The 25,000-nt window shown below is 44.1% G+C and overlaps 1 protein-coding gene across 1 annotated transcript in view; it reads left to right on the top strand.

Moving 5' to 3' along the window:
* Positions 1-25,000, top strand: part of anos1b (anosmin 1b) — a gene marked incomplete at both ends in the record, with an annotated part of 56,346 nt that overhangs the window by 8,599 nt on the left and 22,747 nt on the right. The window contains 4 exons of the mRNA XM_080727958.1: positions 4,904-4,951; positions 17,548-17,610; positions 18,341-18,548; positions 21,280-21,464. Coding sequence (XP_080584084.1) covers positions 4,904-4,951; positions 17,548-17,610; positions 18,341-18,548; positions 21,280-21,464 — 504 coding nt within the window. The remainder of the gene's footprint in view (positions 1-4,903; positions 4,952-17,547; positions 17,611-18,340; positions 18,549-21,279; positions 21,465-25,000) is intronic.

The raw sequence follows: 25,000 nt of genomic DNA, 5'->3' as shown, positions 1-25,000 counted from the left end.
ACACTGTGGAGGTTATGTGATGATGACGAAGGAGATCAATTCAACACACTTGATTGTTGAGAATACTTTAGGGAGCAGCTCTTTGTGTTGGTGGGGCCACTGTAAGCGACACACGTCTGCTCTTTAACAGTTCAGGGCATAGAGACAGCACAGCCTTTTAAATAGAGGCAGGCACCGTGATAAATTACTTCTACAGAGAGAGACAGGCCTTTTAGATATACACAACACCCCAAAGGCTTAAATTAAGAATTTTTACTTATGCTACTAATTTATAATATTTCTTTTCTGGGAAGGCCTACTGTAAGGTGGTAGAGCTTTTATGAAAGGATTTTTAAGACAATATATTTGTTAAGTTACATTAAATAGTGTAATATTAATGTGTATGGCCTAAAGTGTGTGTTAGGGTTACAGGCCTCTCTAATTGAATTTGAATCTTTCTATCCGTGTTTTCTGTTTTGCTGTATAGTGATTATGTGTATTTCTGAGTCTGTCTTTAGAAATGCGTGCTCTTATAGTGTCTGCGTTGTTGCGGCAGGGTCATTACATAAATAAGAGAGACAAAAAGGACTTTCGGTGAGTGCTGGTGATTTATGTTTTACTTGTCCATGCTTCTAGCGCTGCTTCTACAGTAGGCTACATAGCCAAAGAGGAACTGTTTGGAGGATCCGGGATAGTTCTACTGTAGGGTTTAAGCATACATGACATAGGGAAGAGAAGGAGAGACAGGGATGGAGAGAATAACTCTCTCTCCCTGCCGTGACAACAACATAATCCATCCTCTTCTGCTTTCCACCCTTCCTTCCATTACCATAGATTTGTTACTTTATTCACCCGAGATCTACTACTGTACCTCCACTTTAATCCTGTCCTCCTTCTCCTCTCTCTCTCTCTCTCTCTCTCTCTCTCTCTCTCCCCCCTAGTGTGAGCTATATCTTCAGTATTATCCCTGTTACCTGCTAACTGCTTGGATTATGTGCTACTGTTTGGCCCAGAGTGTCAACCCTAGCATGACCTTAGTAACTCACACACACACACACACACACACACACACACACACACACACACACACACACACACACACACACACACACACACACACACACACACACACACACACACTTTCAGTCTTCTTAAAGGGCTACACACACACACACACACACACACACACACACACACACACACACACACACACACCGTGATCTCCCTGAAAACACACAGCAATCTCGTTTCAGATGACAATTCAAAAACAGCATAGAATAAAAACACTCATATTTTGGTTTCAATGTAGAATGAAGCTGAAGCTGAGAATCAGTCTCCCGCAGGTAGCCTAAACAAAAAGAAACATGCCGTTCTTTTGTGGTTGAGATCGACTGGAAGGAAGCTGTGTTTTGTCACTCAGCTCATTCATTTGACGTCTTCAATGGAAGTGACACGTTGCTAAGAGCATCACGGGACTGCAGGGAGCGGTGCATATTATTCACATATTCTTTGTGCGCCAAGGTTTTCTTTCGTTTATCTCGGTCACATAGCAACGCTCAGTACAAACTAACCCTAACCCAAACTTACAGTTCCCTTAAACTTGCTCAAACATTTTTCCCCCCTTAAAAAGCGCCCATCACAGTGTCTCAGTGTAAACATTTAGCTAGTGGATTGGCATTTGCCATCTGCACTTAGTGATGATGGAGCATCAGCTTGGGAGTGGTGCGCGACTTAGATTCAAAATACAGTGGGATTAACTCCTTAGCACCACTATCCGTGGCTAAGCTAGCGAAAATAATTACTTTTACATGCTAGATATCACAGTTACAAGGCTTGTTTGGAACAGGAAGCCTTTTTCACACATCAAAAGGCCAAGAAAGCAGCAGCCCTGGTACAAAAATAGACAGTTGGTGCCCGTTCTGAATGTTGACAGACAGATCAGTTGCGCCAATGCTGGCCGAACGTCAGCATCTGCCAGCCCAGTACATTTCAAAAATGCATTGGCAGCCAACAACAACCTTTTACGCTGCATGTGTATGCTGCAATAATCACATTTTGCTTTAATTAAATATAGCTATCACAGGCGTGTTTCAAAACTGGGAAGACTCTTTTTTAGTAAGTAAATTACTTGTACCTGTAATAGTAAACAACTGGTATCTGCAAGTGTTTGTCTTAACCATCACCTACCGGTATTGGACAGTAATGCTTTTATATTAATGCTTTAATATAAGCTGTTACGCACCAAATTCATCTAAACTCCTCAACTCCCTGACCAGGAGTTGAACCAACTGCAGAAATGCACACACCAGTCTCCCTCACCTGCAGCACTAAAGCCCTTAACCCCTGACCTCTAACCCCTCACCCCAGGACCCTTAACCCAGGCCAACCCTTAAGCCCATTCACTGCAACAATGCAGTGGCTGCTTTAAAGAGAATAGTTGGAGGTGCATTGGTGATGAGCTTTGTTTAGACTAAACACAGCTCTCTGAGTGAAAGAGTTTAGGACTCATTAAGAGGACTTATCTCACACACACCATGGAAGTTCACACATCAACACATTCACACGCGCACGCACGCACGCACGCACGCGCACACACACACACACACACACACACACACACACACACACACACACACACACACATACACGCACATTCTTGAGCAACGCGCACATGTATGCACGCATACACAATTCACTTACGCACACTCACACTCACTCTCATTCTCGGGGCACATGCACACTCACGTACACATACTGAGGCACACACACACACACACACACACACACACACACACACACACACACACACACACACACACACACACACACACACACACACACACACACACACACTATTCTAATGGCTGTTTTGATGTACTGTAGTATGAGGACATCATGATTGTCCGGTGTTGACACAGCGTCTTCAGGAGGACTTTAATTGGCTGGATCATCATGAAGTGATCTCATACCGCCTGCCTCCGCCTTCATGCTCTAGCTGACACAACTTTTAACCTGCCTGTTAAGCCATAGAAATGATTTAAAACAGACTCGCTTCATCTCAGGGTTTTCTTTGCCACAAACTTTCCTTTTATCATTTATTCACTCTTTGTTTCATTAATGTATGTATCTCCTTCCCACCCCCCAATACATTGGAAATAAGCATTATGGCTGTGAGCAGGTGTTCGCTCCAGTGAGCACATTCACAATTTATCTTTCCCTTTTGGTTCAGTCGCTCTGTGGTTCAAAGGTTAGAGAAGCAGATTTTTTCCTGTCCAAACTGTCCAAACAAAGGCTTGTGGAATATGAAAAGCTATTTATCCATCAGGGTAGTAGGGTGAACAGGTTATCAAATGAAATGATCTAATAATGTTTCTTAATTACATGCTATAACACTAGACTGGGCAGGTCATAATAGGCATTGCCTATTATAGCCAAATGTTTGCCGATTATAGCCAAAACTCGCTGTGAGCTTAGATCGGCTATGTTTGGGAACAGATTTGGTGTAGACAGGGTAAATGGTGGGGACCCTGGTCAATAAAGTATAGGGTTCAAGTGGTTAACAGCTTTGTCCATGCATTGTACATATAAACATATACAATCTTTCCGTTAATAGCTTTATTTTTAGACTAGATTCAGACGAGATTAGAGACTCCAAAGTCATTGATACATTACTGAACATACTGTACTTAGTATATACAGTAATTGATTCATTGTTGGCTAAACATCATCGTGGGGTCAATAAGTCATGAATGTTTGAATTCCATTTGTAAATTAATCTCTGTATTAAAAAACCCAACAATAACATTGTTAACATTGCACGTGTTAAAAAAAAGATGTAAAAAAAAAGAAAAGAAAATATAAAATGTGAAATATGAATTGAAATCATTGCAATAAAAAGTATTAAAAAAAAACAATAACATTGTTATTGTTACCTATCTCAAGCAGGTTTCAAGTCTGTGCACATAGATTTTTATACTGTACTGAAATGAACATCCCGGTAATCCAATGGTTTCCTCAAAAGTCAAACAAACCATGGTTGGAAAATGTCCTTTCCTTTGAGCTCAAGCGAATGTGTTAAGGAGTCTGGTGACTCTGAGGGTCAGTGGAAAGGAACATTATTTCACCTGGGTTTAAAGACTTGAAGAACCCCTTGTGATTGGAGTTGGGGTTCATTTGGTTTTGATATTTCTGGCCCTGTGGTCGTGTGATGACGTCTAGCTCCGTCTCCGTGGTTAAGGCAGCCATGTTTACTGGTGGTCTTGACTCACAAGCCCCGGTCGTGCACACAGACCCACACAGACACACACACAGACACACACACACACACACACACACACACACACACACACACACACACACACACACACACACACACACACACACACACACACACACACACACACACACACACACGCACGCACATCTCAGAGTGACGTGTTGCCTGTGGTCTCCGTCTGGTTCGGCAGACACAAACACACAGTGTTGCCCATGTCGTTTTACACCCAGAGCATCGTTATGTAAATAAGAAAAAGTGTGTGTGTTTGTCTATGTGTGGGCATGTGTCGGATATGCCTGGGTAATATAATGGAGACATTTGTTCAGTGACCTTTCACTGACTGTATACCGGTACGCCTGTCTGGTTGTAAAATGCACATGTTTCACTATCATGCGAAGACTGAAGCTTGAAGACTGCCTGTCTCTCTCCCTCTTAATCTCTCTCTTTCACTCTCCCCATCTTTCTCACTCTCTCTCATTTCTCTCCCTCATTTTCTCTTTCATGCTCCCCAGCTTTCTCACTCACCCTTCTCTCGCTTTCACACTCTCTCTCTCTCTCTCTCTCTCTCTCTCTCTCTCTCTCTGTCTTTCTTTCAGGTTTATTTGTTTTTAACAATCCTGTTTTTTGGCCTTTTTCTGTCTCTTTCAGAATGACCAAGTTCTGGTTTGGTGTGAGAACCACAGGCGCTGCTCACAGGTAAAAAAGCACGCACGCACACACGCACGCACGCACGCACGCACGCACGCACGCACGCACGCACGCACGCACGCACACACACACACACACACACACACACACACACACACACACACACACACACAGAGTAGAGTGGGCAGTAGATGGTAAGCAGACTTGTGTGCAATGGAGTTGCCAGACTTGTAACACTAAACACACACCATGTTCGATGTCGTGTACACCTCCACAGTGTTTAGGCCTGCTGATTGTATCCGGCTCTGAGACAAATCAACCCCATACCGCGGATTCCTCTAAATGACGCCTTTATTTGATTGTGTCACGTTGTCAATGCATGTGCGAATGGTTACATCACAACGTGTGATGTGGGGGGACCCACAAGAAACAGGCCCACCACAGGCCCCTTCTGCGCACTCATCCACAGGCGGGAGAAACCGAGTTGAGCGTGACGTGACCACGGTCTGGTACAGAGTTCAGTCATCACATTGCTGAAAACAACTCATTCTAGAGAGGTATAATAGACTGTATACTGTATATTAGGGCTGCAACCATCGATTATTTTCTTTGTAATTGATCAAATTGTCAATTAATCAAATAGGTAATCGCAAAGCGTCTTTTTTTTTAGATGTCAACGAATGAATGCGAAAGATTTGATCAGTCTAATTAACCACTTACGCTTCATCGCACACAGGAGTTGCACAAGAATATCAAAGCTACAAGCTCACAATGCATCGCACCACGACATGTTTTGAGCTTGATTGCCTATTTCCGTTAGTTTTGCTACTGTGAAATTACCCCTTTTGCTTCTGTCTATATAGTATCAGCATTATTTTATTTGTATTATCTTAGCACAGTTTAGCCTAAGCTAAGAATTATTTATAGACCAAAACGCAAAAAGAACCCAGCAAAAGTGCTCATAATGCAGAAGTGCAGACATGTTATTCCCAGACCATTAATAAGCAGAAAATAAGCAGGGGGAAAAAATGATGATTGGACAATAAATGGATCACAAAGTGGACATCCAGGAGAGAGGGATTAGATGTCACCAGTAAGGTAAACTCATTCACGAGCGCACGCACACACACACACACAGTGTCACACACACACACACACACACACACACACACACACACACACACACACACACACACACACACACACATACACGTACACGTACACGTACATGTACACACGCGCATGAGCAGCACACACACTATTTTTTCCCTTCTTTTCTTTATGTAATCCCTACCACATGTCTCTCCAGTAATAGTAAATGTTTTGTTTTTAGTTAAAACAGCCTCACCCCCACCCGTGCCCCGTTCCCCCACCCAACCTCCCCGGAGCAAAAATTAGCCCCTGTTTATTCATTTTACACAGCCTGCCAGCAGACCTCAGTGTGTGCATGCGTGCATGCATGTGCATGTAGCATGCACAAAGGGTATGTGTGTCCACGCGGTGCGTGTGAATTCATTGTTTAATTGGAACGGAGTTTCCTTACTGTGTATTTTTAGCAGCCAGTTCTGTCTACTGTTATATGCTTGACTTTCTTTTATATTACAGTTTCGTGCACTGTAAAATTCAGAGTGTTAATTTACATGTCCAAATGGAACCAAATAGACCCGTAAAGTGGGTTCGATTCCTCCTCTAGCTCAGTGCTTCTCAATCTTTTCCGGCTGCGACCCCCCCCCCCCCCCCCCCAAAAGAATCATATTTGAACTGGGGACTCCTCACCCTGACAAGCACTTGGAATTGTAGGAGTTGAGACATTACATTTTGTTTAAATTGGTTCCATCGTGAAAATAGCCATTCTACATGCTCACAATGCCTTGAGGCGTTGAGCATGTAGATCTGCTATTCTTCCAATTTCTGCCTTTAATATTTAACAATTTGGCCAATGCAAAATTTTTCATTTTAGAGGTATTTAGAGGCAAAGATAGCCTGTATACACATACTGTATGTTGGTTGGTTTTAGAAAACCATCATTGGGGCCCTGGGGGACCTCCCAAAATTATTTGGGGACCTCTCTGGGTCCTGACCCACAAGTCGGGGCGGCATAGCTCAGGATATAGAGAAACTACCATTAGAGCACGAAGGGTTCCCGTAGGGTTCCCAGTTCGAATCCAGGCTCCCCCTGAGTTAATGTCGAAGAGTCCTTGAGCAAGACTCTGAACCCCAAGTTGCTCCCGGTGAGCAGGTTGGTGCCTTGCATGGGTTCCTCTGCCATCGGAGTATGAATGTGTTTGTGAATCAGACCCTGGTGAACTGAGTGAGGAGTGGAGAAAGCTAAAGTGACACATTGGGCCTTGCATGTTTCTGTGTAGTGTATTTCAGTAGGAAGGGTCATGGAGCTTAACCTAGTTATCTGTGCAACTGACCTCATATGTCAGATGAACCCTGTCTATCAGCAGAGAGTGTGTGGGTGTCTGGAGGTCAGTAAGGGTTAATGTCAAGAACGGCCTGCTCCATTAAGCCCTGCCATACGTAACAGCACCTGACCTCACCACACTATACCACCCTGAGAGAAACAACCACGCATACACACACACACACACACACACACACACACACACACACACACACACACACACACACACACACACATATACCTCGCCTCTCTGTTTACCCACCCGTCTTTTCTCTCTCGTCACTTTCCTCCTGATGTTTCCTGGAGTTGACAGTTTAACTACATTAACCTATTTCATGGCATTATATGTGAACATTTTAATATATAAAAAATAGTATAAAGAATAATAATAAAAAAGTAGAACTAGAACTTTGTGAGCTTGTGGATCGGGTATTTTAACTACTTGTTGTAAGGTGAAGAATATGGGGCTTTGAAGTAACAAAAAGAGACAGAAACGATAGAGTAGAAAAAGAGACAGCAAGGGATGAGTGCGAATGGCAGGTTTATAGTTATATTATCCAGGATGTGTGTGTGTGTGTGTGTGTGTGTGTGTGTGTGTGTGTGTGTGTGTGTGTGTGTGTGTGTGTGTGTGTGTGTGTGTGTGTGTGTGTGTGTGTGTGTGCGCGCGCGCTTGTGTGAGCAGCAGGCTGTCATCTACGGCTCTACAGTAACGGCGGTCTCAGCTAAAATCAACACAAAGTAGACAAAGCTCCACCACTGTGCAAACTACAGCCACTATTAAGATACACATCGGTGCCATCTGGGCACCAGTAGATTCCTCAGTACACCTTTCAGGATTACAGTAGATTACTTATTAACTTATGTATAGAGAGAAGCAGACGTGTAAAAACTATGTCTATATGTCAGGTGAAACAAAGTACTACACAGATGTGGTTCAGCAGTCGTGTCCGGGTGGTGTCCCACCCATCATCATGGAGAAGGGTTTGATTTTCTCCACCGTGCCTCCGGCTTGGCCAGGTGCTTGGCCATTTTGGGAAAATGGAAAAAAATTAATACAATAAAAATTGTTAAAAATAAATGAAACAAGTTATCGAAAAAACACGGCCAGCCCTAGTATTAGGAGGGCAGTATGAGTCACCAGAAAAATAAGATGGGTGTTTTTGATGAATTTATCATGGTTAAAATGGAGTTACAATGGGTTTGTATAGGAAGGGGCCCTAGGTGGGGAGTGTCTGATAAAATGAATATTAAATATCGAAATATTGAATCAAGCAAATTAAAATCTGTCGGTGTGGCTATGACAGGGCGTCCATAGCTGAGTGGTTAGCCTGCCTCGGTAGCCAGAAGTAGAGCTTAAATCAGGCCTAAAAAAGTGAGCCCGGCCCAGCCCAGCCCGGCAGAACGTCAGCCCGAGCTTGGCCCAAAGCCCGATACATAATTGACAATTGGAGACCGACACAGCCCGCAGCCCGACATTCTAAACTAGCTTAATTGCTGCAGGCTGCAGTAGCCTTTTTTCTCATAAAATATTGGTGATTCGTTAAGAACAGAGTCATTCTACCATTTTCCAACTGTCTTTATATATATAAAAGACATTGTAGCAAGCACCGTCCTGTATGGAACAAATAAACATCGGAGCCTCGCTGGAGAACACAGCTGACGGCCGCCGCTTAATCAGGAAGCAGGCGTACAGGCTGTTATAGCTACAACATTCACACAACGTCCATAATATTATTAGGATATACAAAAGTGTCTGTCTGTGAATGATTTCAACGATGTCCTCCGGACTGCTCAGGCAGTGCATGCGTGCACACGGGGCCACAGTAGCCACCGCCACACACACACAGTCAACGGGAGCATGCACACTCACACGTTCAACTGTGTCAAGTTGCGCAGCAGCGGCGCAGCGATAGTTATGACCGCGCACCTTACACAGTCACAGAGACATCATGATACCGCGCTGCGCTTGCCTACCAGATTATAAAAGCCTGACCCAACCCAAAGCCCGACATATACGTGACAAATTGAGCCCGGCCCAGCCCGCACCGCACCGACCCGTCGGGCTCGGCCCAATCTGGCGAGCTGTTTCGAGAGATTAGGCTCGGGCTGAACTTTTAAGCTCTAAGCCAGAGCCCCTGGTTGTCCCAGGTACGATTCCCGGCCAGGTCAGCAATGTGTCGATGTTTGTCCCTGAGCAAGACTCTTAACCCCTAATTGCTCCCCGAACGCCGTAGAATCCAGTGGCTGCTCACTGCTCTTACAGTAGTTGTTATAGGATGGGTAAAATGCAGAGGACAAATTTCACACGCATGTGCAAAGGTACTGTGACAAAATCACCCCAAGGCGTGGGGCCCGTATTGTATTGTTCACAAAAGCCTGAGTAGACCATAAAATGACCAAAAGTTTTTTTGAAAGTGAAATATCCCTTTAACAATCGTGAAAAACTGTAATAGTCATGCACACATTTTTCCAATGCATGCCAGGCCTTGTCGACGGATTTGGAAGCTCTGGATACAAAACGGAATTAATATTTAATGTGCAAAATCCATGATATTGAAATTGAAGTGAACAAGGCGGCTGTAAAACTGACAGAGGTCGGGTGGAGACAGCATTTTGGGGAGGGGTTTTGCGAAAGGTGAATTCTCTGATTCATTCTATTCTATTCTGTTCTATTCACTAATAACTTGTTGTGATATAGCAGTGAATGAAAAACACACATCCTGACTACATTGCGATGCTAAACCGTGCTGCCAGATCTCTACCTTATGGCCAGTTAGTGTTAGCAATCACTAAAGCTCTCTTTATGGTAATGGTTTCTTCATAAGAAACAGATGACTAGAGAGACAGAATGATTCCCAGTGGTCGTTGGGGGGTTGGGGGAGAGGCTTTGTTCTGCAGAATCAGTGTGGAGTGATTTGATACAGACAGGGAGACACAGAAATATACATAGAGACGGAAACAGGGAGAAGAGAAGAGAAGAGAAGAGAAGAGAAGAGAAGAGAAGAGAAGAGAAGAGAAGAGAAGAGAAGAGAAGAGAAGAGAAGAGAAGAGGAATGGAGTGAGAGGAAAGGGAGAGATTGTGCTTCCAAGTCCTTGTTTTCAAGGGTTTTATTTTTTATTTTAGTGTGACCACAAAGTACATCTAAGGCCAATTAGCATCATTTACCCCTTTATAAGGACCATCAACCTACAGCTGTACTACATTTTCATTCAGAGCTGCTATACTGGACAAGATATTATTAAAGACAAGCTCCAACCCCCCACAAGGAATTGGAGGACGCCATGGCAGATGTGCTGTGCCAAAACATGGGTGCTCTGCTGTCCTGTCTGCTGCTTTCTTATACACACACGCACGCACGCACACACGCACGCACGCACGCACGCACGCACGCACGCACGCACGCACGCACGCACGCACGCACACACACACACACACACACACACCCACACACACACACACACACACACACACACACACACACACACACAGGAGCAGTATTAATTTGGAGCAGGTGCGTGTCAGTGAAGGTGACTTCCAGTGTTGCCAGACGTACGATAATTATCGTATGTACGATAATTTGACCCTCTGTACGATGTACGATCAATAATTCCAAAAATGCCCAAATGTACGATAATTTCGGCATATCATCAAAAAGAGCGTGAATTCCCTATTTTCCCTGGCTGCTGATCTGGGATCTGGTTTGGCTTCACAAAATAAGCCAGGAAATCAGTCAATCTGACCCTAGATCTGTACTTGGAGGCATTAAAAACACTGGTTGCATCTTTCCAGACCAGTTTCAGGCTTTTATTTGTGTAAGCTCCAAGAAGTTGCCTGCCTCCACGCAGCATATCTGATGCGTTTTTGTCACGCAGGAGTCTAAAACGAGGTTGTTTCTTACACTAAAGACGCATTTTTTGGTGAAATTACGTTTTTACGCGAGTGATTTCTCTTTTTTGGCCGTGTACGATAGTTTCATGTCAAATACGATAATTCTGAGCCTCCGGTACGATAATTCAACATTTCCCATCTGGTAACACTGGTGACTTCTGAGATGTTCCTGTGTAAAACAGAGGAACAGAGGGGCATCTCTCTCTCCTTCTAGGCCTCATTCATCTCTCCTCTCTTTTCTCTCTCTCTCTCTCTCTCTCTCTCTGTGTCTTCATTCTAATCTCTGTCTTTCTCTCCCTTTCCTCTTGAGATTTCCTCTTGCTCTCCCACCTCCGATATTCCTCTCCTCCCCCATTCTCTCCTTCCCATTTATCTCTTTTTTCCATCTCTCCCCCTGACGTTTCCATTCCCCTCCTTCCATGATCCGTCCATCTGTACATCCTCCTCTTCCCATATACTCTTTAATCTGCTCTCCCTCTTCCAGCTGGTGGTTTAGTAGTGTCAGGTTGAGGTGCGTTTGATTTACCGTACCGCGTGCGCGCCAGCACTAACACGGTGCTGTCGGAAATGCTGGCACGGCTGAGCGCAGTGCGTCCGTCCTGCCGCATTAAATTCAGCCCACCTTGACTTATCATTATAGCCCAGAAGGTCCTGGGCATCTCTCTCCCTTGTTGTCTAGTAAAAGTCACACAAAATCCCAGCCCGTTTTGGACCGTTGGGTGTGAGGGATAGAGGAGGCTTGACGTTGGGATACATGGAGAGACCCGGCCCTCGATTTATGACCTCCGACCACTGAGCCATCTATTTTTCTACACTTCCTCTCACCCGTTCCCTCCTTCCTTCCTCCATGTTACTATCCCACTGTAACCCCATTTATTCACTTTTTCCCTTCAACCCCCCTGCCCACTTCATCTCTCTCTCTCTCTCTCTCTGTCTCTCTCTCTCTCTCTCTCTCTGTCTCTCTCTCTCTCTCTCAGCATCTCTTGCCTCGACCAGCCAACTTTAGTTAGCGCTCGCCGTTTCGCATGCATTTCCAAGCGTCTGCTAAAACGCTAACCTGCCTTTTTAAGGGGATTTGAGAATTTGTTCCGCTATTTTTCACTCAAGTACTGTAAAGCCATTTTTGACTGCCATGCATGTGAATATGGATGAGAGAGAGGGAGAGAGACACACACACACACACACACAATTGGTTATGCGTCTTATGTGTGTATGCGCACGCTTGAGGTCATTCAAAATGTGAAACATGTAGTGTACACACACGCCATCTGAAAAGCCCTGCGCTGTCTGTCATGCCTTTGTAAATGCACTCAGCCGGCACGTATCAATTACATAGAGTCAGGGAAACACATTAAACTCGGTTAGGTGGTTCAGGACACAGTCTCAATTAATTTCATATTCCGTTCGTGTTTATTTTCCTTGTAAGGTGTATTTTTACACGGCCAACTTGCATAAATCACGCTCACAGTAAACCATCTAATTTCACTCACTGTAAACTGTGTCTGTGGAATTAATGTGCTGTGTTGACGCTCTGGAAAAGGAAAACGGCGAGTGCATCTGTGTTGTTTACATCAGCAGAAAGATAATAACCACACAATGATCGTCTCAACATGTCCAATTAATGATTTCTTTACATTTCACTGACTTGTAAGGAGAGCAAACACATCTGGTCTGTGACTGATTGACTCCTTCCCTCCTCCCTCCCTTGCTCTCTCTCTCTCTCTCTCTCTCTCTCTCTCTCTCTCTCTCTCTCTCTCGCTCTATCTCTCTCTCCATGTCCCTCTCTCAACTCTCTCTGGACTTCTTTTACTGTTTGTCTTTCATCTCCTCTCTCCTTTTCAACTGACACTCCCCCCCGTCCCTCCACCCTCGCTCTCCATCCATCCTGAAACCACAATGCTCCCTCGCTCCATCTCTCATTTCCTCTCCTCCCTTTCCCCCCGTGCGGCTGTCATCCCTCCATCGTGGCAGGTGAGGCCATGAAACAGCAGGACAGACAAGAAGTGGGGGGTGGGAAGAGAAATGGGGTGCGTACGCATGTGCGTGTGTGTGTGTGTGTGTGTGTTTGTGTGTGTGTAGGCACTCAAATATCAGTGTAATCATTTATCTCACAAACACAACCATGTGTACGCACACACATGCACACACACACCAACCGTACTCACAGGGTCATTAATGTCATTCATCAAAGCATTAGGGTGTTAGTTTCTCAGAGTGTTAAACAGCATGTATAACCTATGATCTATGCAGTGTGTACTGTGCCTCTCTCACACACACATACACACACACACACACACACACACACACACACACACACACACACACACACACACACACACACACACACACACACACACACACACACACACCACATACACACGCACGCTCGCCCGTAAATCATCTTTTGGCCGCAGGGGCCAAAAGGTGTCTATTTCACTTACATCTCTTCTTCCATACTCTGTGTGTACACTTGTTGAATGATTTACAACATAACAGTGATGCTGGAATGTGTAAGGTGTGTTTGAAGGTCAGATCTGTTTGGGGAACTATGTCACACTAGCCCTTACCCAGGGGGTGCACCCATACCCGGAGGGTGCACGGCACGCACCCAAACTATGTGCAGACTTGAGACTGACAGGGAACTGGCACACTACACACCTCATAGCCTGTGGCAAATATGTTAAATATGAGGTCGTTCTCACACTTAAAAAAATGCCAAAAATAGCAGATGTACAAGCTTGCAGCGCAGCACAAAGTTATGTGCTGTGAGCTTGTATATCTTCTATTTTTTTAATAGGCAATGCAAAAATCTAAAATGACGCAGATTCTTCTCCTGTTTTAGTTCAAGTTAAAAATCAGCTCCAATCAATTTTACAGTAATATATACCAGACCACTTTTATGCTACACCAGTCCACGGAACTGATGATAAAAATGCATGAGACCCACCACTTACTTAACTGCTAAAACCGCTAAAGGTGTCTACCTCACTGGCGCGCTATAATGTGGGTTCTTGCCGACATAATTGATGAGATGCTTTTGTAATTAAATCTTATCTGCACTTTATTGACCGCACACACTTATTGGTGCATCAAGCCTAATAGGAAACGTGTAGCCCAGCCTCGCTGGGACTTGCTTCAGTATTATGCATTTAAATTAAATTATTTCATAACTTTCCTTCATAAGCATTGTTGCGCTAGCTCTCGTTGTCTCTGGTGTTGTGTATATATCCCATATCCAGCAAGCTACTGAATTATAGAGGAGAGCACAATTAGGCAGTAGGAAACACCTGCTGATAATTCAGTGAGTGTTCACAGAAATGCTAATAAACAGCTTGCATTTTGGAAAAGAAAGAATTGGCTTCCTCACTCCCTTCATATGCTTTGCCATAGGATACTATTTTACAGTAAGGTAGTGAGAAAGCCAATTATTCACTTACAGTTTTTCCACGATTGTTAAAGCCATACTGTGTAAGATGCCCAACTAGTGGTCATTAGCCCTATAGCAAACCGCGGTCGCGTCCGCGTCTTTCGGACGTTTTTCGTACCTTCAGACCCCCGCGTCTGCCTCCACCTCGCTGAGATCTATCTTTTAAGGGGTCCCTTGTTCCTGTGCGTTCAGTAATTCCAGAGATACGGACTCCTTCACCCTGCCTGGTAGGCGAAATTACCTAGAGAAGGGATGGTACAAACGGGCGACAACAAATATGGCTGCCATAGCGACCCCACTTCAAGATGCGCTGTGATTGGCCGGCAGTTGTATAACCCTCGCTGTGATTGGCCGGTAGTGTGATGACGCAATTTTGGCGCGAGATCCGGTCCACGGCAAGGATCTCAGTTTACATACAGAGAAGGCTTTACAGGCTGAAATTCACGGCGCGGATCTTCTAAAACTTTTGTGATTTAATAGTTAGGAGAATTTTAAGATTTGTTTTATAAAAAAAGTTACATAGTACAACTTTAACACACAAAAATCTAAAATTTTAGCATTTTGTGTGTGAGGTTTGCAGTTTTGTGTGTGCACTGTGCAGTTTTGAGAAAGCCGTTATTGTATTGAGAAACGTGTGTTAGCAATCGTGAAAAACTGTAATGCACATGTGTCTCTTTTCTTTTTCCATCTCTACCCCCTCCCCTAAAATTTCCGTTCCCATACCTCCATGATCCCTGCACCTGTACATCCTCCTCTTGCTACTGTATATATACATCTCTCTTTCAGGGAAGCCCTATTTCATACTTTGTTGTACAACGGTGTAATGCAGAAATACAGAAAATAGCCTATAAATCTACAAGTTTACAACAAATCCTGATGCGTGAGCAAGGTGGAGAGCTGAGAGACCGCAGAGAGAAAACCGCAGAGAGAGGAGAGGAGAAAAGAGCGAAGGAGAAGCGGGGAGGAGAAGATTGGAGGAAAGAGCAGAGGTTAGGAGAAGAGAAGAAAAGAGTGGTTAGGAGAGGAGAGGGGAGAAAAAAAGAAGAACAGAGGTTCAAGAGGGCAAATGAGTGGAGAAAGAAGACTCCAAACATTTGGAATAGAGGAATGGATCAAAGTATCAGTGCACGAGAGAGCGGGGAGGATAGAGTGGATCTCAGGAGGGGTGGGGGCGGGGGGTATGGTATGATGCGGGCGTTTGGGGGGATTTGTGAGCATAGTTATTATAGCATCACACCATGAAGAGACCTCAGGGAGCTATCCCGCAGAAACACACACACATCACACCTCAGGATTTGGTTACAATAGTGTGTGTCTCTGTGGAGTGCCTTCATATGTCTTTTAGTATGCATGTACTGTGTGTGCATGTAGGTACATGTACTGTATATCGTCATTGTCGGGTGGAAACCTTGTATGTCCAAAACCGTTTGTTTTGTATTTATCATTTTAACAATGATTTAAACTAGTGAAAACAGCCGATCTACAAGCACAAATGTGTACTTGTAGATCTGCTGTTTTCACTACTTTCGTGCGACGGCCTTGTATGATGAAGCATGCAGGGCTTTGCTTTGCGAAGAAATGTACAAATTTGAAACTTGGAGACACAAGGTTTCTGCCCGACAGTGGCAATATGTGTATACTATGTACATGGGGAGTAGGTGCATGTTTGTATGTACATATCATGTACAGTGTGAATAATACTGTGTTGTAGTATGTGCGTGCCGTTCTCTGCATGACTGCATTCCTTCAGACATGCGTCATGTTATCTAGTAGAGGATCCCTCCACCTCCAGACTCCACACACACTGAAATGGATTCCCTGCTCTGGGGTTCCACGCCGCGGGCATTAAACAACACTTTGCTACTACTGGCATTCACAGGGAATGCAGTCCTGGGGTGCCAGACCATACACCGTAAAACCATCAGTGTTACTTTATCAATGTGTTACTCTTGAGAGTACAAATGTAAGCTGATGGTCCATTTGGTAACATTTTGTACACGCTCAGAGTTAAACGGACACTGAGGACTTTTACTGTGCCGTTTGCCGAATAGCTGTGGATGTTTAGAATACGACTTCTCGTCCAACAGTAACTGTTTGTTCAACAGTGGAGGTTTTCATGTAGTCAGTAGGAACCAGTGAGGTGGAATGAAGTGGAGAATCGATTGAACCCAGCCACATGTTGGGGATGAGGGAGAGAGAGAGAGCAGGGGAGAGAGATGGAGAGAGAGACAAGGCGAGTAGGAAGGAGAGAGATAAAGACAGAGCAGGGGAGACCGGGAGAGTGAAGGGAAGAGAAAGATAGAGAGCAGCAGAGAGAGATGGAGACAAAGAGATGGCAGGGGAGAAAGAGAGAGCAGTGGGGGTGGGGGGGTGGGGGGCAGAGCAGTGGAGAGAGAGGGGGGGGGGGGGGGCAGAGAGGTGAAACCGCAATTTTTATATGTCGTCTGGTTTTAATTTAGAAAGAACCATCATTCACCAGTTCACTGAGGTGGCACACCAGATGAGTGTGTGTGTGTGTGTGTGTGTGTGTGTGTGTGTGTGTGTGTGTGTGTGTGTGTGTGCGTGTGCGTGCGTGTGTGTGTGAGTGCGTGCGTGTGTGTGTGTGTTATACAGTATATGAGTGTGTGTGTGTGTGTGTGCATGTGTGTCTTTGTGTGTGTTATATATGAGTGTGTGTGTGTGTGTGTGTGTGTGTGTGTGTGTGTGTGTGTGTGTGTGTGTGTGTGTGTGTGTGTGTGTGTGTGTGTGTGTTTTGTTTTAAAAACTACTGCTTGATGTTGCTGATATGTAATGCTTCTGTTTATTGTGTGCTACTGTGCTGCTGTACACTTTAAATGTATCACATAGAAGTGAAATCACAGTCTGTCTGTTTGTTGGTAGGTTTTGATGGTTTCTCTCTATCTCCTGTTTGCCTGCAGTGTCTTCAACCATGTAAGGAATTGTGGGAAACCAGAAAGGTGCAGCTTTCAAAGTCCTGTGAGGTAAGACCAAGGAATGAGAGAGAGAGAGAGAGAGAGAGAGAGAGAGAGAGAGAGAGAGAGAGAGAGAGAGAGAGAGAGAGAGAAAGTGTGGTGTGTTTGTGTCTGTCTGTGTGTGTGTGTGTGTGTGTGTGTGTGTGTGTGTGTGTGTGTGTGTGTGTGTGTGTGTGTGTGTGTGCGTGTGCGCGCGCGCGTGTGTGTGTGTGTGTGGCCCAAAATGATTATTTTCAGAGCCGGTCCCTGTGGTTTTCAAACAGACCAGTTTTTCATCACAATAGCTGTAGTGAAAAGCCTGTTACTGACTGTAGTGGCTGACAGGCTGGCTGGCTGACTGGCTTACATGGGGTAATTTAGGACCATTAAAATAAAGCCTGTGTTTACTGTACACTGCGCGCACACACACACACACACACACACACACACACACGCACACACACACACACACACACACACACACACACACACACACACACACACACACACACACACACACACACACACACACACACACACACACACACACACACACACACAGTAAAGAGAGAAGGAGTAAGAGACATAGCTCAGGAGACAAGTCTCTGGGGTCATTCTTGCAGAGTCAGTGTGAGTTACGTATCTGGAGGACACTTGCCTGGTATGTCTGTGTGTGTCTTTGTGTGTCAGCTGTGATAATACTTATTCTGTTCCCTGCCCCCTTCCTCTCCTTCCTATTTCATTTCCTTCACCTCTTCAGAAGCAGACAGAGTGTGTGACCAGCAGGGATTTCTTGGCCTCCCTGAGGTCCTCGCGCCAGGGGGACTGTCCTCCGCCCCAGCGAGCCACCGGCTTCGCTGCCGCCTGCGTAGAGAGCTGCTCGTCGGACCAGCATTGTCCCGCCCCCAGGAAGTGCTGCTCCAATGGCTGCGGACACACTTGTCAAGCCCCAGCCAATCTCTACAAAGGTAAACGTCACATCCCTGCTCATCAGCAGGAACATGTACCTGTCATCTGTCACCAGGCCCTGGAATGCGCTGTAAAACCTTTCTCAATGTAGTTTTTGATATTTTTTTTTACTTAAAATGACAACATCAAAACTTGCATACATTGACAGACTCCAGCATACCTTTCCCTTCACCTCCCCTCCCACAACCCCTCTCATGCAAGCCATAACAACATAAACATAACTATAACACTACATTAAGACAGTACTTGTAAAACCATTTTCATTCTAAGTGCATTCTATTTCTTCTGCAATTATGAAGCATTGTTTTTTGCTATATTGTGCAACCATTAAAAACGGTTGCCTTTTTAATGAAATACATTTTATGAACAACCAACAAACTTTAACACAAGAACATTTATAACTCAATTTCATCTTCCCTGCCGTGTTTATGTAGCTCCTCTCTCTCTCTCTCTCTCTCTCTCTCTCTCTCTCTCTCTCTCTCTCTCTCTCTCTCTTACACGTGTACACACGCAGACATATCTAGTTGCATTTTCACGTTGCATACAACTTACTAGGAGCCAACTACCTAACCGTAGACGTGTGCCGCTATGTGCAGAACAGACCTACCGGGGATAGTTTAAGTTTAATTAAGGACCATGCCGGCGGTCTGGCATGTTTAGCCCATTGACTTTACGTGACATTTCTGCCGACCATTTTCCAAAGTATACTGTAGTCTGTTTGATTTTTGAGGAAGCCACTGGATTCCATTCATTTCAGTGCACTGAGTGCAGTATGAAAATCAACTTGCAGGGATTTGAAACTCGCTTGAGACGGATAAATCAAACACACATAATGTCATTGTGTGTTATTTTTTGCCAGATTTAAGCTATCATTGTATTTATAAGCACGTTAAAGTGCCAATTTATTTGAAAAGACCATCCAAAAATAGTCACCAGAGAAAAGATTGATCTATGAATAAATTGACCGCACAATTATAAAGGGAAGTTTGTTCATGTTTTAAGGACTGTGGAGACACTATACTGTAGTCATATGCTATATCTAACAGGGGCAGCAGTGGCTCAGGGGTAGAGTCTTACAACACAGAGGGTTCCCAAAGAGTTCCCAGTTCAATCCTGGGCTCCCCCAGAATTAGTGTATCTGAACCCCTAGTTGTAGTTGCTCCCGGTGAGCAGGTTGGTGCCTTGCATGGCTTCCTCCGCCATTGGTGTATGAATGTGTGTGTGAATGGGTGAATGTAATGCATAATCTCTGTAAAGTGCCTTGTATAAAGGCTCTATATAAATGCACCATTTACCATTTAACAGATGAAGACTAAAAGCAGATCCTGTGCTGATCCTTACACCCAACAGACCAAAGTGGTTTATACCATCTTTAGAGCCTCAAAACTTGAAATGTGAAATAAATGAAAGTACCATACAAAAATCAGCAAACCGCGTTTAAAACAGAAAACAAGTTGACATTTTGTCAGGATAGCCCATCCTCTGGTCTGCTCAAGCTCATCTGGCCATTAGAGTTTGATATCTCATTTCCATCAACCGAGGAGAGGAAAACAAAATGGCCCTCCAACTCATAATTCCTGGTCAGAAACTGGGCTTTCTCAAAACTCCCAACTTCTCCAAGACGTAGCATTGCGACATGACAGACACAAGAGTCAAGGACAAACAATGTGTTTTTATACTTTTAAACAGACTTTCAGGTTTCTTTTTATGCAAAGTTAGAAACTTCCCAGCAACAATTACCATCTGTCTTTTAAGCAAAACTACAGCAAGTGCATAGTACTTTTCATCACTTGCATGATTCCACAATTCTGTGGCAAATTCAAGTTTTCTGTGGAACATTCATTTTTCTGCAAAAGAAAGTCTGCCATTGTGGAATTGTGGCTTTCTTTGGAGCCTGCCTGCCTGCAGGCAAGCCCCAGCCTCATTTGATGCTGCTTCATATTTATGTTTGAATAATGAATTGCGATTGACTTTTAAAAAGTCTGTATAAAAATGGTAAATGGTGCATTTATATAGCACTTTTATCCAAAGCGCTTTACAGAGATTGTGCATTACATTCACCCATTCACGCACACATTCATACACCTGTGGCAGAGGAAACCATGCAAGGCACCAACCTACTCACCAGGAGCAATTAGGGGTTCAGAGTCTTGCCCAAGGACCCTTCGACATTAACTCAGGGGGAGCCTGGATTCGAACTGGGAACCCTTCGGGAACCCTTTGTGCTCTAATAACGGTTTCTCTACCCCTGAGCTATGCCGCCCCTGAAATGTATAATATAGAAACTAATTCATCATGCAGTATGTATACATAGTACCTGCAAACCAGATGATAAAAAGTGGCCCCCGACAGCTAATCAGTAGTGATAATAATGATAATGACGAATAAAACAATGAATGTGTGTGTATTCTTTTATGTCATAGAATAAATCACAAACACACAAACCACAAACACACAAAAGTAGACCCATCTGTGTCTCTTCCAACTTTCATGTCCCTTCACATTGTATAATTCCTCTAATTGAGCAGAACCGCTTTTAACCACTTAAAACGTGTACAGTTCGTTGAAATATCTTCTGAATTCTGATCTACACATACTAAAAACACGTTGTGTAACGCAATGCTTTGAGAGCTTGTAGATTGGCCTTTTTTTTACAGAGGTTTAGAGTTCATATGGTTAAAAATATAATCCAAAAAAAACACCAAAATGCTAAGGCTTGTGTTTCTGCAGGGGTCCCTCTGAAGCCGCGCAGAGAGATGACATTCCAGGAGGACCCAGAAGGTCATGTGAAGGTGATGTGGGTGTCAAAGTTCAACGTGAGCGTGGAGCCAGTGGTTTACCTGCTGCAGTCCCGCTGGAACACAGGAATACACCCCAGTGAAGACCACGCCTCCCCCTGGACCACGGTGGCCATGGTAGAGTCATTACCTAACTCAGTGGCGTCAGTTCAGAAAAAGCTAAGGTATGGCAACATGACTGGTGTCTTGAACGCGCGTGAAGGCGCGCGTTCAAGACACCAGTCATGTTGCCATACCTTATCAACAGGCATGATACATTTATTTTTTAGAAGTACATCATTTTCTTTTTTCCCCCCCGTTTCTACAGTTTCTTGGGTTGGATATGTCAGCCTGGAACGGTTGTTCAAGTGCAGCTAAACTTGGCATGTTAGTAAACGTGCCACAATTAACAATAATGCATTGCACCTGTGCAGCTGACCTGCGGAACCTGGGAATATACCATTCTGCCAAGATGGGGAGAATTTAATTATAATACCTTGTTAAAGTGACCATTTTGTAAAATTTTGCATTTGTATTTATTTTACTGTAATTTTACAACCAGCACAGATAGACAAAGAGACATTAATTCATGGATTTATATTTGAAAGTCACTTTTATTTCCCCCCCTGGACCCAGGGTATGGCAGCTGCATACCCCTGCCATACCCAATTGACGCCCCTGACCTAACTACCAGCATCCTTCAGCCTCTTGTCTCTTTGTTTAGTCAGGGTGTGCATGGCAGGAAATGCCTGGTGATTCAATCCATAGTGATTCTACTTGAAAGTCTATGCATGTAAAAACCTTGTTTCTTTCAGCAAATTATGTTGCTATCGATGACGTTGGACAGCGAGTTGTATATCAGCATTACTTACTTACTTACTTAGGCCTTTAAATTCCCTTAGGAACGTAGGCCATCAGTGTTTTTCCTCCATCCCCTTGGGTCTTGTGCCCTCCGCTCCAGTTGTGTTGCCATGACAGTCCTTGCACCTTCATCTCCTGCTCTGTTGTTCTTCTCCAGGTGGCTCTAGGCCTTCCTCTCTTCCTCCTGCCTTTCCAAGTTGCGGGTTCCATGTTAGAGTCTGTTTGGTGATTGATCTATTATGTCTGCGAAGTGTGTGCCCTATCCAGTTCCATTTCCTCATCAATGTATACAATATACAATGTATCAGCATTGTGTTATTACATTTTTTTTAATCACATGAAGCATCCCTATTATGGCCATGTCACAATAGGCAACATTCAGAAAGAATAGGCGAACATTCGCTGGAAATAGCAGATCTACAAACTCACAATACATCATTGCGCGTTGATACTAGATAGGCTATATTTGGTGAAGAAATGCAGAGAGAAAAAAGGAGGGGGCCGCGTATAGAACCCTGGGGGACCTCGGGCAACCGCGTACATAGGATTTAAGTGGTTGAATGGGCATGTGACACGGGACATGGTTTACTTCTTGGCTCATGGCAACTGTTTATACATGCATTGTTCGCCTTCTCTGATCTCTTTCCTCGAAGCTGATGGATTTCTGTCATGTGTTGACATCATTGGTGCTGTTTTTAATTGTAGTAAATAATGGCTTCTCTCCCGGAAAGGGATATGTGGTTCATTTTTCTAGAATATTGAGGAACAGCAGGAGGCTGAGGGGATGAGAGGGGCCTCGCGGAGAAGCTGAAGTCAAACGAAACTAGTCGCTTTGTAACCAGCGCTGCTAATCACTGAAATCGTGCGTGATGGATATTACATTCTTTGCCTACCAACTTCCAGAGAAGTAGAACCATACAGCAGAGTCAGGAGGGACTCTCACACTCGCGGGTTTTGCTGTGTATCGTGAAATAACCGTGATACTGTAGTTCATCATAACATAATGGGTGACCTATAATCCCTGTAACCACGGAACAGTGTCACAATATATCCTAACCTCTCATTATCATAACCTCTCTGAGCTCAGCAGTAGTGTCAAATGTTGAAGCTACTCCCGGTCTCCCTCATAGAGATGGACAGCTTGGTCTTCCAGCTCATCATTCTGATGCCTAACTGTCTGAACCTCTCCGCCCTTAGCCAGTCTGCCATCCTGTGTGGGTAAAGCATGCATGTGTGTGTGTGTGTGTGTGTGTGGCTGCACGCGTGCGTGTGAGGTTAGGTAAATAAGCAGCAGAGCTTAAAAAGGGTCCAGAGACAGCCACAGTCGTTCCACCGGCTGACTCCATATGACTGAACGTTCATTATGGTCTTACGTAGATGGCAGTGTGTGTGTGTGTGTGTGTGTGTGTGTGTGTGTGTGCGTGTGCGTGTGCGTGTGCGCGCGTGTGTGTGTGTGTGTGTGTGTGTGTGTGTGTGTGTGTGAGAGAGAGAGAATGTGTTTGTGTGTGAGAGAGACAGTATCAAGTACTTTATGGGATTATCTTTGCACTGACAGAGACAGTACATTCGTCATTCATTCATATAAGCAACCTTCAACAATGTTTTATGTGGTTTATTTAGTCCCCAACAGATATTGCACATCAAAACCTAGCAGTGCCGTGTCCAAGATAGACTGGACTACAAACTGTATAAAGCAGAATGATGAAGATGAGTAACTAGAAAGATTGCACTCAGTAGATGCATACTGTACCTCCACCAGCAACTATGCAATTGTCAAGATACAGTATTTAATTTTACTCTGTACAAATGATTGTTGTCATTTTGCACTCTCATTTGATTATGACCATGTCCTTTGACCTTTTCAGCCCAAAAGTTAAACGTTTATTTGGGACAGCCTACTTATCACTCACACCAGATTTAATAAAAGTCAATGTAATGGTCTGTGGGCGGGGCGGAACCAGTTCCCTTACAATGATTCGTTGAGCACTATCCAATCAGCAATGACGTGCCTACTATGTAACAGGTGACTTTCGGAAATCAGGTCAAAAGTGGTGTATATAGACCATACATGGGCAACTGGCGGCCCGAGGGCCACATGCGGCCCCCACCTTCACTTAATGCGGCCCGTAGGTTAATACCGGAATACTGATATATTATTGATTTCAGCTACAATTCCAAACATGACCTGCTTTAATTCCGTCAGTCTATATTAGTACCTTAATGAATAGTATAGTAGTATAGTTTTTTTTTATGTCCAATATATTTGTATTTAGGTTCATAAAGTTAACATGAGTATATAACTAAATGCGTTTGAAATTAAATCCAAATGTTACTTTTCAGGATTCCAATTAAAAAATAACAAAAAATAATCCAGGATTCCAATTCACTGCGATGCGTTTTGAGCTTGTAGATCGGCTATTTTTGCTTCTTTTGCATGAGATACTAGAATGACAAAGTACGACATAGCAATATGTATATATATGTATATATGTATATATGTGGCCCTCTGGAGTGAAGGTGGAAATATAATGGCCCTCGCTCGCCATCATCAAAGTTGCCCACCCCTGATATAGACAGATAGGCCATTCCAATTGTAGCCACTAGAGTAAAATTGTACACAAATGGCATACAAATGGTGCGCGTGAATAGAATCCCGCCTAATTCCGTTCTCTCAAGTGAAACAACATGACATTGACCTTGATTGGGACCTTGACCCCGGCCTGAGCCTTTGACCTTTTCACCCAAATAATACAAAATATTTTTTGCCCAGAATCAAACTGATGCTGCTTAACGGCACATAGTTTCTCACAGCT

The sequence above is a fragment of the Nannobrachium achirus genome (assembly GCF_963921795.1).
Source record: "Nannobrachium achirus genome assembly, chromosome: 1".
In the NCBI taxonomy this organism is placed as follows: domain Eukaryota; kingdom Metazoa; phylum Chordata; class Actinopteri; order Myctophiformes; family Myctophidae; genus Nannobrachium; species Nannobrachium achirus.
This window is presented reverse-complemented; position numbering and strand designations above follow the sequence as displayed.